Raw genomic sequence first — 15,745 nt, forward strand, 5'->3', positions numbered from 1 at the left:
AGCAAGGGATATGTGATAGCAAGGGATATGTGATAGTAAGGGATATGTGATAGTAAGGGATATGTGATAGTAAGGGATATGTGATAGTAAGGGATATGTGATAGTAAGGGATATGTGATAGTAAGGGATATGTGATAGTAAGGGATATGTGATAGTAAGGGGTATGTGATAGTAAGGGGTATGCGATAGAGGGCGGATTAAATCAGATCAGAGGCTTCGTAAGGCCAACGGCCTAGTGTTTCGAGGCGCATCTGAGGTTTGAATTTCTATTATTCCCCTGAAAAGTTAGATGGAGTAACCAAACACACTTGATGATTGGCTGATTGCTCTACGAGGTTAGTTTCAAATGTGTATATGTCACTTTGTAAAATAATGTCATACGTACACTAGGACAATCTGCATTGCACTTGAGCATTTGTGTTCACACATTTTTGTACATTTGTGTACATTTTATGACTGAATCAGTTAACAACCACAAAATGGATTCGTAAAGTGCTTTCCTGGCCAGTGGAATTTATCGAGCAAAAAAAAAAAAAGTAACCAGGACTGGCAAAAGACTTCAAAAATTAAAGTGTAGCCATGAAGAATAGAGAGGGCGCGGTGGCCGAGTGGTTAAGCGCTTGGATTCCGAACCTGGGGTGCTGGGTTCAAATCTCGGTGAAGACTGGGATTTTGAATGTTTATTTTATTGTTGCTTTTTTTAGGACGCCCCTGATTGGTACCTAACTTAAGTTGGGGGACGTAAAGGCGGTTGGTCGCTGTGCTGGCCACAAGACACCCTGCTTGTAAACCGTTGGCCAAAGAAACTGATGACCTTAAAATCATCTGCCTTATAGATAGCAAGGTCTGAAAGGGAAACTTTACTTACTTTTTAGTTCCCAAACAAGAATGTTTGCCTAAAGTAGGGCGAAGTAATTTTACGATGTTGGTCTGAATTAAAAACTAATGAAAAATCTCAATAACAAAGCATAGCATTCACAAGTTACAGTGCAGTGAAAAAGCCGGACATTTTGACCCTTTATGCTAATGCCGGCCGGCCGGAGACGCAGCCATAAAAAGGAGGACATGTCCTCCTTTTGCCGGACGTCTGGTTACCCTTGATATGGATATAGAGACAAGGGGTACGCTTTGAATACTTACCTGGGTCCCTAGAAAGAACATAATAAACAGTATCGCTTGTTTCTCTCTTTAGAAACATGGTGGTTGAGTTGTAATGCGCTTAGCTCCCGAACCGTGGCGTTCCGGGTTAGAATCTTGTTGACGACTGGGATTTTGAATTTCAGGATTTTCAGGACACCCCTAAGTCCACCCAACTCTCATGTGTACCGGAAATTAGTTGGAGAAAGTAAATGCGGTTGGTCATTGTGCTGGCCACATGACACCCTCGTTAATCGTCAACCATAGAAACATGTGCTCATATACAACTAGGGCGTGATGGGACGAGCACAACAGCAAAATAAAATAAAAATAAGAATAAGAAAAAGCAATTATTTAAATTTATTTATTACCAAAGAATCTTATTTTATATGCATTTTCTTAAAAGACAATTTCGTAAAATAATTATATTCATGTAAAAAAAAGACAAGTTATTTGCACATCAAATGCATGCAGAGCAGAACCACTGGAGACGGTACTCAATCATCAAACTTTATGTTCTACTCTTTTTTATAACCAAACTGTTCCTCAGCCAAACGTTTTAACGTGAGTCTGTCTGGTTTGCCTGTTTTTAACTCTGGAAAGTCTTCTTTGAATATCTGTAATGGAATAAAAAAAAAAAAATGAGATTTTTAAAGGCTTCCCCCATAAGGGAAAAGCAGCAATTATTTTTGTACTGTCCGTTCGTTATTCGTTTGTAACATTTATCTCTCGAAAACTAGAAAACTTATATAAAATCCGATTTCGTAGTTTGCTAAGTTTAGATGAAAGAAACTTTTGGTATTCTGAAATGAAAAAAATCTTTTATTTTTACAATTAATTAGTCAAGTTTTTTTTTCTCCAAAGAAATACAACAATTTAAAAAACAATAATTACAAGACTATTAATATGTTTTCTGGCTAGTAATGATCTAAAGGTGTGCGCGGTGACTGATTGGTTAAGCTCTTGGCTTTCGAACCTGGTGTCTTGGGTTCGAATCTCGGCGTAGACAGGGATTTTCATTTCGGGATTTTTAGGGCACCCCTGAGTCCACCCAGCTCTAATGGGTACCTGACTTAAATTTAGTTGAGGAAAGTAAAGGCGGTTGGTCGTTGTGCTGGCCACATGACACCCTGCTAGTTTACCGTTGGCTAAAGAAACAGATGACTTTATCATCATCCATATAGCCCGCAAGGTCTGAAAGGGAAACATAACTTTATTTTCAATGATCTATGGAAAACATTGCTTGATGAAACATTTCGTTCCCTAAATTTGACCATTTCAAAAACAATATTTGTTGTTTATTTTGAAAGCAAGTTACCAAGTAGAATGCAGGCCTAGGTGTGTATGCAGACACGAGATTTGGTAGAAAACGTTGATCACAGAAAGATTTGATCTCTTCAACACCGACTGTACTTGTGGAAGACAGCTTCACGCATGCGCAGATGTTATGAAACAGGACTGGGTCGGAAACCTTATACATGGAGAAAAAAAAAGTCATTTTAAAATTGTCAAAAAAAATATGTTAGTCCTAAGTGGACAGGCGAAAACTGATCTTCTTAGAGAGTATCTCGTTCTGAACAATGAACAAAGTATAATTTGCTCCAGGATTCCAAGTATCATTTGGAATGTGTTTCAGACGTTTCGTTATGATAGTGTTACTATGACATTATTTCTGCAGTATTTCACAACGAGACTCTATAATTGCTCACGAATGTTAAAAAAATAATTGCAATGTTAATGACTTAAACGATCTAAATCTATTGCTGTTGTTTTTTTTTTGTACACTAAATGTTAATCACGGTAATCTGCTTTGGTTGAGACTTTGATAAGTTCCTGTTTACAAACTATGAGCAATCAAATGCAGTAAGAGAGAAAAAAAAGAAGAAGCGATATGAAGTGGTGGCGATGTAATGGAAATACAAAAACGTGACAAAATGAAAACAGGAAGATTTGGAACGATTTTATAGTAAATAGGTCTATTAAACAATGTCAGGGAAGCTACAATAACATGTCAATGCTGCCAATTAAACTTCCTTTGTGCTAGAAACAAAAGATTATAGAAATTTGATTCTACACTAATGAAAATTGTACATCATGTAGTTGAATGAAATATTTCCCTTATCAAAACTTCTGTGTAATGTTACTGGAGAGACGAGAGTGCGCATGCGTCAAAGTCTGGATGAGAGAAAAATGTTTGTTGATACGATACGGGTGGGTCACTGTGAGACGCGAGGCCATCAAAGTGTCTACATAGATGTGAAAACCACGGGTGGAGAAAAAAGGATTTTAAGGCCTGATTTTTGTTAATGTTAGTGAGAACTTGTAGCTTGTAGAGAGAGTTGGTTAGAACTTGGAGCTTGTAGAGAGAGTTGGTTAGAGCTTGGAGCTTGTAGAGAGAGTTGGTTAGAACTTGGAGCTTGTAGAGAGAGTTGGTTAGAACTTGGAGCTTGTAGAGAGAGTTGGTTAGAATTTGGAGCTAGTAGAGAGAGTTGGTTAGAACTTGGAGCTTGTAGAGAGAGTTGGTTAGAACTTGGAGCTTGTAGAGAGAGTTGGTTAGGATTTGGAGAGCTTGTAGAGAGAGTTGGTTAGAGCTTGGAGCTTGTAGAGAGAGTTGGTTAGAACTTGGAGCTTGTAGAGAGAGTTGGTTAGAACTTGGAGCTTGTAGAGAGAGTTGGTTAGAACTTGGAGCTTGTAGAGAGAGTTGGTTAGAACTTGGAACTTGTAGAGAGAGTTGGTTAGAACTTGGAGCTTGTAGAGAGAGTTGGTTAGAACTTGGAGCTTGTAGAGAGAGTTGGTTAGAACTTGGAGCTAGTAGAGAGAGTTGGTTAGAACTTGGAGCTTGTAGAGAGAGTTGGTTAGAACTTGGAGCTTGTAGAGAGAGTTGGTTAGGATTTGGAGAGCTTGTAGAGAGAGTTGGTTAGAGCTTGGAGCTTGTAGAGAGAGTTGGTTAGAACTTGGAGCTTGTAGAGAGAGTTGGTTAGAACTTGGAGCTTGTAGAGAGAGTTGGTTAGAACTTGGAGCTTGTAGAGAGAGTTGGTTAGAACTTGGAACTTGTAGAGAGAGTTGGTTAGAACTTGGAGCTTGTAGAGAGAGTTGGTTAGAACTTGGAGCTTGTAGAGAGAGTTGGTTAGAACTTGGAGCTAGTAGAGAGAGTTGGTTAGAACTTGGAGCTTGTAGAGAGAGTTGGTTAGAACTTGGAGCTTGTAGAGAGAGTTGGTTAGGATTTGGAGAGCTTGTAGAGAGAGTTGGTTAGAGCTTGGAGCTTGTAGAGAGAGTTGGTTAGAACTTGGAGCTTGTAGAGAGAGTTGGTTAGAACTTGGAGCTTGTAGAGAGAGTTGGTTAGAACTTGGAGCTTGTAGAGAGAGTTGGTTAGAACTTGGAACTTGTAGAGAGAGTTGGTTAGAACTTGGAGCTTGTAGAGAGAGTTGGTTAGAATTTGGAGAGCTTGTAGAACGAATAGTAGAAAGTTTGTAGAAGTTGTACAGAGAATAGAGATGGAGTTGTATTACAAAGTTTTATATATTAAATATATATTGAAACTGCTAAAATGTACACTTGTGCTTGCATAGAAATTATTAACAATTAAAAAGAACACAGATCATTATAGTTATATTATGTGTTCCTTACTCTTTATATATTGTACATTTAGATAGGAGATATGTAGCACTTATTATTTATGATTTTTTTTTATAAAAAGAAGCTTATTAAAATATGATTACGGCGCCATATTTCGATGTTTACAAAAGATCTACTCACGGGTACAACGCAGGCTAGAATCACATCCGGATGTAAAGAGATTTGATCCTCCAGCCAACCAGGATACACAACAGCAGCTCCGTAGGTGATTGTCTCTTTGTTTCTACCCAAAACAAACACATTCCCTTCGTCGTCAAGGTAACCGCAATCCTCCAAATTAAACCAACCATCTTCCGTGAATGCCTTCAACGTGTCCGGATCTGGATGTTCCAACTTGTTGTAATAACCACTGAATACTCTTTCCCCTTTAAAACATTTTAAAGAGAAATTTATTTTTTTTCAACTTTATTATCCAAAAAAATACATTGCAAAAAAAAAACAACTAATTTTATGGTTTCACAATAACAAATGTAAAAACTTTGTTCAGAAATTGTTCATAGTTCTTGCTTTCATTTGATTGTCCTTTTTCCTGCCCTAGTCGCATGATAGTCCGCATACATTTTAAGCCATACAATGCACATAGGCTTACTTCTCACAAGCAATGCCTGATCTCAGAAGTTTTGAAGGTCAATGTCTTTATTTACTAGTAAAGTCTAACAGTTCTGGGACACATACACACACAGACGTTTTTATGGATGGTGTGTTGTCATTCTGAAACTGTGGGGGAGGCTTGTGTATACAATATCCTACGGAAGCCCAAAGGTTCCAAGAAGTAACCTACGTATGTGCCATCAATAGAATGCGTTTACTGTATTTTTTTAAATTGAAAATAAATGTGATAATAATATAATTACCTTTCACTTGTATAGTTCCAACTTCCTTGGGTTTACATAATCCATTTTGGTCGCCAACGACACGTAGCATGTTCCCTTTTGAAGGTTTGCCACAGTTAAAAGACTCGTAGTTGTCTTCTACATAAGAAGGTAAAAGTAAAACTGAGACTAATTCTACTTTTATTCTAGCATGCCGCTCAGTACCGCCATCTTTCTCAATTTGAGGAAAAATTATTCTTATATATATATATATAATAGTCGACCGGCGGAGTAGCATACGCCTCTATTTTGCAGGGCCAGGCTTAGTCCGCTGCAGCCTATGCTACCGCAGTGGGCCCCGCACTTTCATAGGACCCGCACTTTCATAAGAACCGCTATAATTCAAGGTGTATAAATTATTAAATTAAACCATTTTATAACTTAAAACAGATTTTCCGCGCCCTCCCGTCGATTTACCAGGAACTCCTGGAAATCTCCCGAAATCGCAAAATATACGAAAAGGTCCTTACAATATACGGAAATATATACACAAAAATTGTCATTTTGGGGTGTCATTCAATATGGAAAATGCCAATCTTACGCGCGGCATTATGCATCAGCCGTAATTGTGTAATCTGGTGAAAAAAGCTTCTTGCGCCTCAAACTAATGAAGACTTACTTGCAGTCAACAATTCTCAAAGATAGATTGAAACATTTGGTAATTCTTGCTATTGAGCGTCATCTATGTAGGAAATAGAATTTTTATGATATAGGCCCTACAGTATCACTTCGCTACACGCAAGGCTCGTAAAGTAGTTCTGTATGTAGTAAAGAATGAATAAAATGCATAGACGAATTTATTTTCTAATACAATCTCTTAAATTTCACTTATTATCCGCTTCCCTACCCAAACTTGGCCCCGCGAAATCCGTTTCACATAATCCGTAGCGAGCTGTGAAAACGTTTTCTCCCCCCCCCCTTTTTTTTTTCTTGTTTTTTCGTGGGATGACTATATGCAGAAATAAGAGAGTGATCTTTCCTTTGCTTCTTGCTTCTTGTCCAAGCTCTATAGGAGGTTTTTATAGGAAGTGTTGTTAAGTGCTTAAGTATTTTGAAAGGCTTATAATTATTTATGCTTTGTGCACATTTTAACACTGCACATTTCTCAGTTCTTTCATTTTTTTAAAAACTAAATAGCACTTTTAAGTTGGCAATATTTATTAAGTAAGCGTCCTTGATATTACTTTCAAATGTCTTGTTTTTGTTTTTATAGGTTACCTTGTATTAACTCCACATTTATCAATATTGCTTCTGTTCTTTTTCAATGTTACTGTATTAAAGAATGTGAATTAAAATTGAAATGAAAACAAAAAAAAAATCACTATTTTTAGGATGAATCATGGAAATCCAAATATCTAAAAATACACATTAAATAGACAAAGGAACAGGGAAGATATATTTTTTTTAACTTAAAAAGAAACACAAAGCTTTAATGGATTTATAAAGAAAAGTGAACGATCTGAATTCGAACTCGACTGTTCAAACCTACCCAAACCAACACACTAACCACTGTGCCAGGGAAGTGCTTATGAAACGAGAACGTTTTATAGTTATCTATTGTTAGTTTCAACATTCCTCTCTACGAAGTACAAAGGGGACTCATTCAACTTATACCACCACATAAGTCAAGTACAATTTCTTTCCCTTTTTTCGATACCACAAGAAATCTATTACTTACCAATAGTTAATTAACTAATTGGTTAATTTTTTTAATTGATTCTTGTTTTGTCAGGTAAAAGAAATAATTGTGCCAAATTTCAGCTTGATCCAAGATTGGATGTGGGAGAAATAACGTGTACAAACTTTATAACAGACAGAGTGAGTTGCTAAAAGCTTTGCAAAAAGACTATATACCTTGCACGGTTATCCCTGCGATTGAAGACACCTCAGTTGAACCGTAAGCTACAACTACACTCTCTGATAACAGAAACATTTTTTTCACTTGTTCCTGTCAGATATAAATGATAAATTTAAATAAAAACGGAACATTTTTACGCTGTCCCCATTACCCCTAGCCACGAAACAAAAAATCGTTGTAAAACCAATGTATCAATCTACTCAGAGTATATAAAATGTTTATGATAGTCTTTATAAATTCAGTCATTTTATCTTATCTTATGTAATACAGACTGTGACTATGCGCAAAATGTTACAGAACCTCTATTTATTTAACAAACGATCAATCTATTACTGGGAAACCCGCTGACGTTTACTGCACAATCTAATGATTGTCTAGACCTCTAGCCAAATTTCAATTCATTTTTTTTTCTTATACTTTGAATATTATTTCAGTCAGAAACTAGATTTGTCCCAGTGTGGCTAATTAGCTAGTAAGTCTTTTCCCAATGATCTACATCAACTATCAAATTTCTATGAAAATTATTAGAGCCGTTTCTGGAAAATCCAGGATTTTATTATTATTATGATTATTATTTGCTTTTCTGTTGTTTTTTGACCCCCATGAAGAATAGCAAGCTTGTTACGATAACCTCTTGTAAACAAAATCTTCAATGTTATGAATTTGATTATGGCGCGAGTGCGTGTATGTCATTGTACATGCTATAAGATGTATTCTTAAGTACCTATCCTGGGCGATAATGTTTATGTGTGTTTGGGGGTGGGCAGGGCGAAATGGCCAGAGTTAGAGAACCAACAAGAGAGCAGAGGCTGTAGGACAGGATTTAGACTTGATAAGATCCTAAGCTTTTAAAGATATTCTGACATCTAATTGATCCTAATCCTCCCTCTTAGTCCCAGCTCCACACACTCACTGGGTACGCCTATGTATACATCAGATATTTCTTTTAGCTTTGTTAAGAATGGTTTAAAGCATCTCGGGAACATTTTTGGTGGGGGCCTTATAGAAAACGGGCCCTAAACTATAGTCTGCTTTGCTTTTACGCACACGAGTATGATGGCACTGTCGAAACTTATTTTCTTTTATTATTTAGATTTTTTAAAACTGTAATAAAAGCGGTTGACAGGTTTTTCCATGTATCCTATAACAAAAGAACCAATATATATATATATATATATATTTGAACATGAATTTAATAGTAAAAGCATCACATTATCTCATTCTGATTTTCTATAGTAAAGGTGGATGGTCAAATAAAAATATTGTTTTGTCGTCTTCAAAAACATAGATTATAATAAGACAAAGTGAGAAAATGAGGTTGTCATGAAATATACATTGTATGTCCCTCTAATATCAGCAATAATGCGAGCATATTAAGAGGAAATCCATGTTAAAATTAAACTTTTGGACACTTATTAAAAGAATAATAAATCTTTTTTTTTCTTATCAATTACCCTGATTCGAATCTCGTGTAGACTGGGAATTTGAATTTCGGGATTTTAAGGGCGGCCATGAGTCCACCCAACTCTAATGAGTACCTGACTTAAGTTGGAAAAAGTAGAAGGCTGTTGGTCATTGTGCTGGCCACATGACACCCTTGTTAACCGTTTGCCAAAGTAACAGATGACCATCTGCCCTATAGATCGCGATGGGAGAGAATACATTAAAGAATGGACAGGCCTGTCATTGATAGAGATTATAGTCAAGGCAAAAGACAGAGAAGAATGGGAAAAGACGGTTGAAAGATCATGAGTGGTGACCCAACAGTTTGACAGACAGGTGAAGGTTTTTGGAACACGAACTGAAGGTGAATGCTCACCACGCAAACTGGAGTTTTTACTGTGTGGGGAAGAAGCTAGTTACTTTTTCTTCTTTTCTAGCTCATGAAGAGTTGGCAAGCTACAAGAAGGATTTGTAAAAAGGGAGATATTAATTGTGCTGTTTTTTTTTATGCCAATTCAGAAATCCACTGCATGCTTGAAAAAAAACAACACTTGTAAATAAAACGTTCTTACATGTGTTTGTCCCAGGGTGAGGAAAAGGAAATATTCGAAAGATTTTTCTTTATATATTAAGTCTCACTTTAAAGTATTTATAAATTATGCAATTTTTAATTATTAGTTTTTGTTTTTCAATCCTACGTTGTTAAACTTATTTTAGATATTTTTAAAACTACCTTTGTATTTGGCTGGCCTATGACTATTATATATTTCAACTTTTTGGGGAATACTCCACCGGAACTTGTGATGTGAGTAATTCTTTTCTCTACTTCAAGAGGGGCCATGATAGCGAACGTGCAGTCTTCGTTAGTGACTGCGTCCCAAAAATCTTGAGAGGTCGTGGACTCATCCAGTGTATAGCTGTCTTTTAAGACTCTGGTAACAGCAGCCACGGTAGAGTAAAAGGAGAACCCACCAATCCAACCTGAAAAAAAAAATAATTAAATATCTCAAAAAGATTTATTAAACAATGTTCTTTTAATATTTCATTTTGAGAAGAGAAGACCTGTTTGTAAAATGTTTTACATGTTTCGGATGTTCCTTCAGAGTTGAAAATAATTACTTCCTAGTCCGAACCTCCCGCAGGACGACGGGGGATGGGAGCGGGCAGGGTTTGAACCCGGGATCATCGATAAATCTGAACTACAGTCCATGGCGCTAACCGCACGACCAGGCAGCTATCTCCTCTATAACACACTTATTTACTCAAAACAAATAAAAACATAAATCATATAACTTTCGAAAAGTCCATGAGAATATCGGTTTTCTCATTTTTCTGTCCACCATTGCAAGTATTTCTCCTAACGGTTTAGCGTGGACAGGGTGTCTTCACTCCTGCCCGATTGTTCCACTACGATTGGATCGTGCCTCACAAATCACGCATGAACAGTGCTGTGCGTATATACAAAGCTGTTCTTTTTTACTCAGGGCTCCTTAAAATGTGTGAAGTGCCAAGTTTGAGAACATTATTTCGCACAGTGGTAACAGAGAGAGCTCTTCTTCTCACGAAATACAATTTGTTGAAAATTTCATGCAAGAAGATCCACGACTGTGATGAAAATGAATTTCTTCTGAGAAATACGAGGTCTAATAGAGTTGCGTCACAACCTATTATTAACTAGATCTATATGTTTAATCAAAGAAAAATATGTACAGTTTTTTTTTATTTATTTTACTTTATGTTTTGTCCTCCTATATAAGGCTTTGTCTTCCTTTATGTCCTCTGGGTATGTAGGTTCTGATAACCTAAAAGGGGGAGGGGGGACGACCTGAAATCGTGACTCAATCTTCATCAAGCAGACATTCTAACCACTCTGTTAGTGAGGTGTGTATGAAAATAGAAGATTGGATAGTTATCTATTGTTTGTTTTAAACTTGCTTTAAAGCGACCTATAAAGGGGACTAATTCAGTCAAGTACAATTTCTTTACCTTGTTCCTCGACGTAAAATAATTCATTTTCAATAGTCAATAAACTAAGTGTTTACTTTTTTAAAAATTGATTCTTTTGTTGTCAGATAAAAGAAATAATTGTGCAAAATTTCAGTTTGATCTGTGATAGGGTGTCGGAGAAATAACGTGTACAAACTTTTTACCAAACAGACAGACAGAACGAGCTGATATAACATTTTGTAAAAATTAGGTAGAAGAGAACACCCTGCGCACCTAAAAGCCTATCGCTGTACATTGTAATCTTGACGGTCTGCCCGTAAGTTTTCCTGTACCAGGCCACGTCTCGCATCAGTAGACAGTTCACTGTATCAGCGTGCGTCCTCGGCACAAGTTTGGAATAGCCAGTGGAGCCGGACGTACAGAAGATAACGGCCAGGTCAGATGGGCTGACTTTGTCAACAAACACTTCCTCGTCGCTGTTGGTCAAGTCTTCCAGCAAAGGTTTCCTTGGACTGAAAGAAGAAATATTATATATAGTTATTATGAACCATTTCCACCCATTTAACAGCATGGAAACTACAACATATAAACCATTCATTTGTGAGATTTAATACATTTAGAATTTAATTATAATTTTTAAAAAATTTAACCCATTAGAAACGTAATTAATATTAATTCCAATAAAGTAAAAGAGTTTATCTAAGGGAAAGAATATCTAATTACTGCAATTTATCTGAAAATTACAGGGTTTAGCTTCCTTTCAGCTATAAAAAATAAAAATTAATTGATTATTACTAAATGATTATGAATAATTATGCAAAATTTTAACTTGATTCGAGAATGACACGTGAGATAAAACAACGTGTCAAAACTTAACAAGGGAATTAAGTCCGCATATACAACCACATCAATTGATTTATGTTTTGTTAGATACAAAAAATAATGGACCTCATTCACCAATTGTAAATAAGCAACATTTAGCCGCGTGGTTCTCAATCTCTTCTAAACAAATTACGTTATCCATAAAACCTGTCACGTGATACGTTTTGTTCCATTGTTCTATCAATATCATCACGTGGCTAAATGTTGTTTTTTTATGATTGGTGAATGAAGTCCATTGTTTACGGTTTCAACTTGGGTGCTAGAGAAATAATGCGTGCACTCATTTAAAGGGACAAAACCCGACATATTTAACCATATCTGTGAATACTAAAGGATGAATTTCCCTTGTTGGTATCAAAAAAGCAATAAACAACCAGTAATTAATTGACTAATTGATACATTTTCTTATTGATTTTGCTATATTGTCTATAGGGATAATTGTCCAAAGGTTCAACGTTTTAAATTGACCCGAGAATGGGTCACATATTGGTGTGAAGGAACTAACGTGTTTACAACTTATTACTAGACAGACAGAGAGATATAAGCTTTGTAAAAATGAGTCGACTATATATAATTTATAATGCAAACTTTCTATTTCAATTTGACGTTAGACAAAAAAAAGGACACTATTAAACAATATTAAGTGACATCAACTCTACACATCGTTTAGCGTACCCTGTCCTGTTTCTGGTCACGACGATCGATGACGTCATCTCAGGCGTGTGGTCAATGGAAATGCTAGTGATGAAGTTATCAGTGTCCCCGGCAATGTAAGGCTTAAGGAGTTGCCAGGTGGGACATTGCTCGTTATCAGACATGATTACACACTTACAGCCGCTCTTTCTTGCTGTGTGGTACAGATCGGAGCCATCTACCAACAAGTGCTACAGCAAAGGGCGGATTTTCATGTCTTATTAGTGTTATTAATGCTACATTAAACTTTGCTTTCTATCCATCTATCTATCTATCTATCTATCTATCTATCTATCTATCTATCTATCTATCTATCTATCTATCTATCTATCTATCTATCTAATCTATTACTACCTGTAGGTTCATTGTAATACATCCAGCCAGAATAATTCCCAAGTCAGTGATAACTCTTTCCGGGCTGTTTGGCAACGTGTTTGCGATGACGTCCTGACGTTGAAAACCATGGCGACGCAATCTGTCTGCGAAGCGTCCAGCCAGCGTGTAAAGAGTTAAAGCTGTATAGGAATCTCTCTGGCCTTTGTGATAAAATACGAACAGCTCTTTATCAGGGAACATCTCAGCTAAAGACACTGTGCACTCATTGACAGTGTCGCGAGGCTCCCACACGGGGACTTGTTCAGTTGAGTTCATTGTTGTATATGACAATATTCCAGGTGACTGAAATGATAGCGAAACGCAATAAAAAGAGATCTATTTAATATTAAGTTACTATTAAATAACACACATTGACAAGTGTCGTAAGTTGTAAATATCAAACTAAAAAAATGTAATTTCGTTTCAGACCTTGCGATCTATAGGGCAGATGATGTATATGGTCATCCTTTTCTGTGGCCCACGGTAAACGAGGGAGTCGTGTGGCCAGCACAACGACAAGAGAGTTTACATGGACTCAGAGGTGCCCTAAGGATCCAAAAATTAAAAATCGTAGATGTACACACACACACACACACACAAATCAATAATGGATGGCTGCCTGAACAGTCGTTCGGTCATCTCTATTGTCCGGGCTCATACCCTGCACTCTGTCATCCCCAGTCGTCCTGCGGGAGGTTTTGGACTAGGAAGTAAATTATCTTCCACTTAAAGAAACATCCAAAACATGTAAAACATTTACAAACAGTTAAGAAGGCGCAACGACTATGGTTCATCACATTTCTAAAAACAGCAGTTATTCCCCCTTTCCCCCCCCCCCCCCCACGCAGCTCATGTTTGGGATCAGCGGTGTCGTTGGATCTGCCAAGGTGTAGCACCGTGTGCTGCAAGCTGTTCGATGGTCATCGCCTTCTGATTTTGCCTCAGAGTTGACTCTTTAAACCTTTTCCATGTTGGATACAACAACAAATCATCAGCAGAAGTTTGCATTCAGAGTTTTCCTTCTCTTGTGTGGGTAGCCAGCAAGGGCTAACGAGCCCCCCCCCCCCTCCTACAGTCTGAAGCTGAAGGGTTTATGCGCCAGTTTCTCGACTTTTGCCACTTCTCCTGTCAGTGATAACAGTTCCGCTGGACTAGTCGCGTAACAAGGTCCCCGTGGGCCCGGGTTCATAAATATATTGCCGTGTCCCTCCGCGTATTTAAAAAAAAATTAGTCTGTATACTGACCAAAAAAGCATCTCAATGCCAGTAGTTCGAAATCGGCTTTTACAAAAGTGCAAAGTGTCAGCCCCAAGTGTTGGCCCCAATTAGGAAAGAGCAATGAGCCCAAATGATAGAAACTCCCACTAGCCATGGCTGTTAAGTCACTGGCTGTGGGCCCCTAATGGTTTTAGACCAGGGTTCATTAAACCCCTTCGCGCAATGGATGCTACGCCACCTCTCTGGACCCATCAGTAGCTAAGCCACACATGAAGGTCAGGAATTAAACAGGTTGTCAGAGGCTATTTGAGACGCATGTTATTGGAGACATTTTACAATGTAGTGTAGCGCTTAGACCCATTAGAATAACAACATAGTAGGATGAAAATGTTAAGTAGCAAAATATTATTAAATAATTAAAAAAAATATTTAAGATGAATAACTCCACATCTATAATCATAGCTCTCAATACTGCAAGAATTATTTCCTTTTTTCGATATCAAACGAAGTTAAATAATTAACACTATTAAATTAACTATTCTGTTAATAATTTTCCAATGTAATGCATTATTGATTCAAGAGTTAAATGAATTAATGTTCAGGTACATTTTGCGCATCGTCTTCTTAGTCTAGATCAGCGATTCTCAACCTTTTAAGCACGGCGACCCCTTTTTACAATCTCCCACTCTGCCGCGACCCCACGTCACACACACACACATACAGCAAAAGAAGAATAGACAATAACAATCCATATTTTTGATGGTCTTAGGCGACCCCTGGCATATCGTCAATCGACCCCCAAGGGGGTCGCGAACCACAGGTTGAGATCCCCTGGTCTAGATGTAAAGGCTTATTCGAATATTACAAAGTGCCGTAGATCTATCCCTACATTTCCTTAACCAGGAATCTTTGTCAGGGGGAAGAAGGTGGGTAAACAAAATTCAATTTTTTTTTATCAAGCATTCATTGGTTAATAAGAGAAAAAAATCGCTCTATAAGTTTTAAAGTTGTTTGGAGGAGGTATTGTCTATTTTAAATATCTTTCTTATTTAAATCATTATTTTATTTCAACGTTTACCTTTCGTCCAGATTTAGCAATAACTTAAGAATTTTTGTGCCAAAACAAAGTCTACAATATTTTTTTTCATCTAGTCTTGGCACGCTTGATATGATGAAAGAATGATCTACAGCTCCTACTGTCAAACACAATACTAGTTATGATACTAGTGCTTTGGACTACAGTAATATACACACAGCAAACCTAGTCTAGAAACGCTTAACATTTATCTGATAACATGTATTAAGTGTTTGCATAATAAGCACAGGCACTTGGTGCGCTTAAATGGTATCTGTATTTATAACTGCACCCGTTATACATACATAAATATTTGTATATATTTTGCACAGAGTGTGGTGGAGGCTGGGACAGTTAGACATAGTAAGAAAAAAAAAGAGAAATTCATTGACGTAATATTATAAATCCTATTATGTATTATCATGCATGTCTGTATTAGAAAGGAAATTGCGTAGGCTTAATAATTAGACATCTGGCATCTTGTGATCAAAGGCATAAGGAGCATCCCCCTTTGGGCCCGGCCTCCGCATGAGAGGAGGAACCAATGACAATGGCTCAAGGAGTCGTGTCTCTTAGAAACGAATGCGCTTAAGTGAGTTGATGGGGCCT

General features: G+C 37.2%; 1 protein-coding gene across 2 annotated transcripts; it reads right to left on the reverse strand.

Annotated features, from left to right (window-relative positions):
• Positions 1-1,486: 1,486 nt before the first annotated feature.
• Positions 1,487-15,461, reverse strand: LOC106055254 (medium-chain acyl-CoA ligase ACSF2, mitochondrial-like). 2 transcript variants are annotated; one of them, XM_056010138.1, is made up of 10 exons: positions 15,140-15,461; positions 12,823-13,127; positions 12,451-12,659; positions 11,167-11,405; positions 9,680-9,927; positions 7,500-7,593; positions 5,628-5,744; positions 4,894-5,138; positions 2,456-2,608; positions 1,487-1,754 (listed from the first exon to the last, which is right to left on the reverse strand). In XM_056010138.1, exons 2-10 carry the CDS (start codon positions 13,117-13,119, stop codon positions 1,656-1,658), a joined length of 1,701 nt encoding a protein of 566 aa, XP_055866113.1. In that variant the 5' UTR covers positions 13,120-13,127; positions 15,140-15,461; the 3' UTR covers positions 1,487-1,655. The 2 variants fall into 2 exon arrangements, with proteins under 2 accessions (XP_055866113.1, XP_055866112.1); XM_056010137.1 differs by having other exon boundaries at positions 12,823-13,146.
• Positions 15,462-15,745: the final 284 nt, after the last annotated feature.

Source organism: Biomphalaria glabrata, chromosome 14, assembly GCF_947242115.1.
Source record: "Biomphalaria glabrata chromosome 14, xgBioGlab47.1, whole genome shotgun sequence".
NCBI classification, from domain to species: Eukaryota; Metazoa; Mollusca; class Gastropoda; family Planorbidae; genus Biomphalaria; species Biomphalaria glabrata.

Coding starts and splice junctions, on each gene's coding strand:
- LOC106055254 (XM_056010138.1), bottom strand. CDS start 13,119: ATGAACTCAACTGAACAAGTCCCCGTGTGGGAGCCTCGCGACACTGTC. Junction 12,660..12,822: donor GTATTACAATGAACCTACAG/GTAGTAATAGAT, acceptor CCTTTGCTGTAG/CACTTGTTGGTAGATGGCTC. Junction 9,928..11,166: donor GTACAGCGATAGGCTTTTAG/GTGCGCAGGGTG, acceptor TTTTTTTTTCAG/GTTGGATTGGTGGGTTCTCC.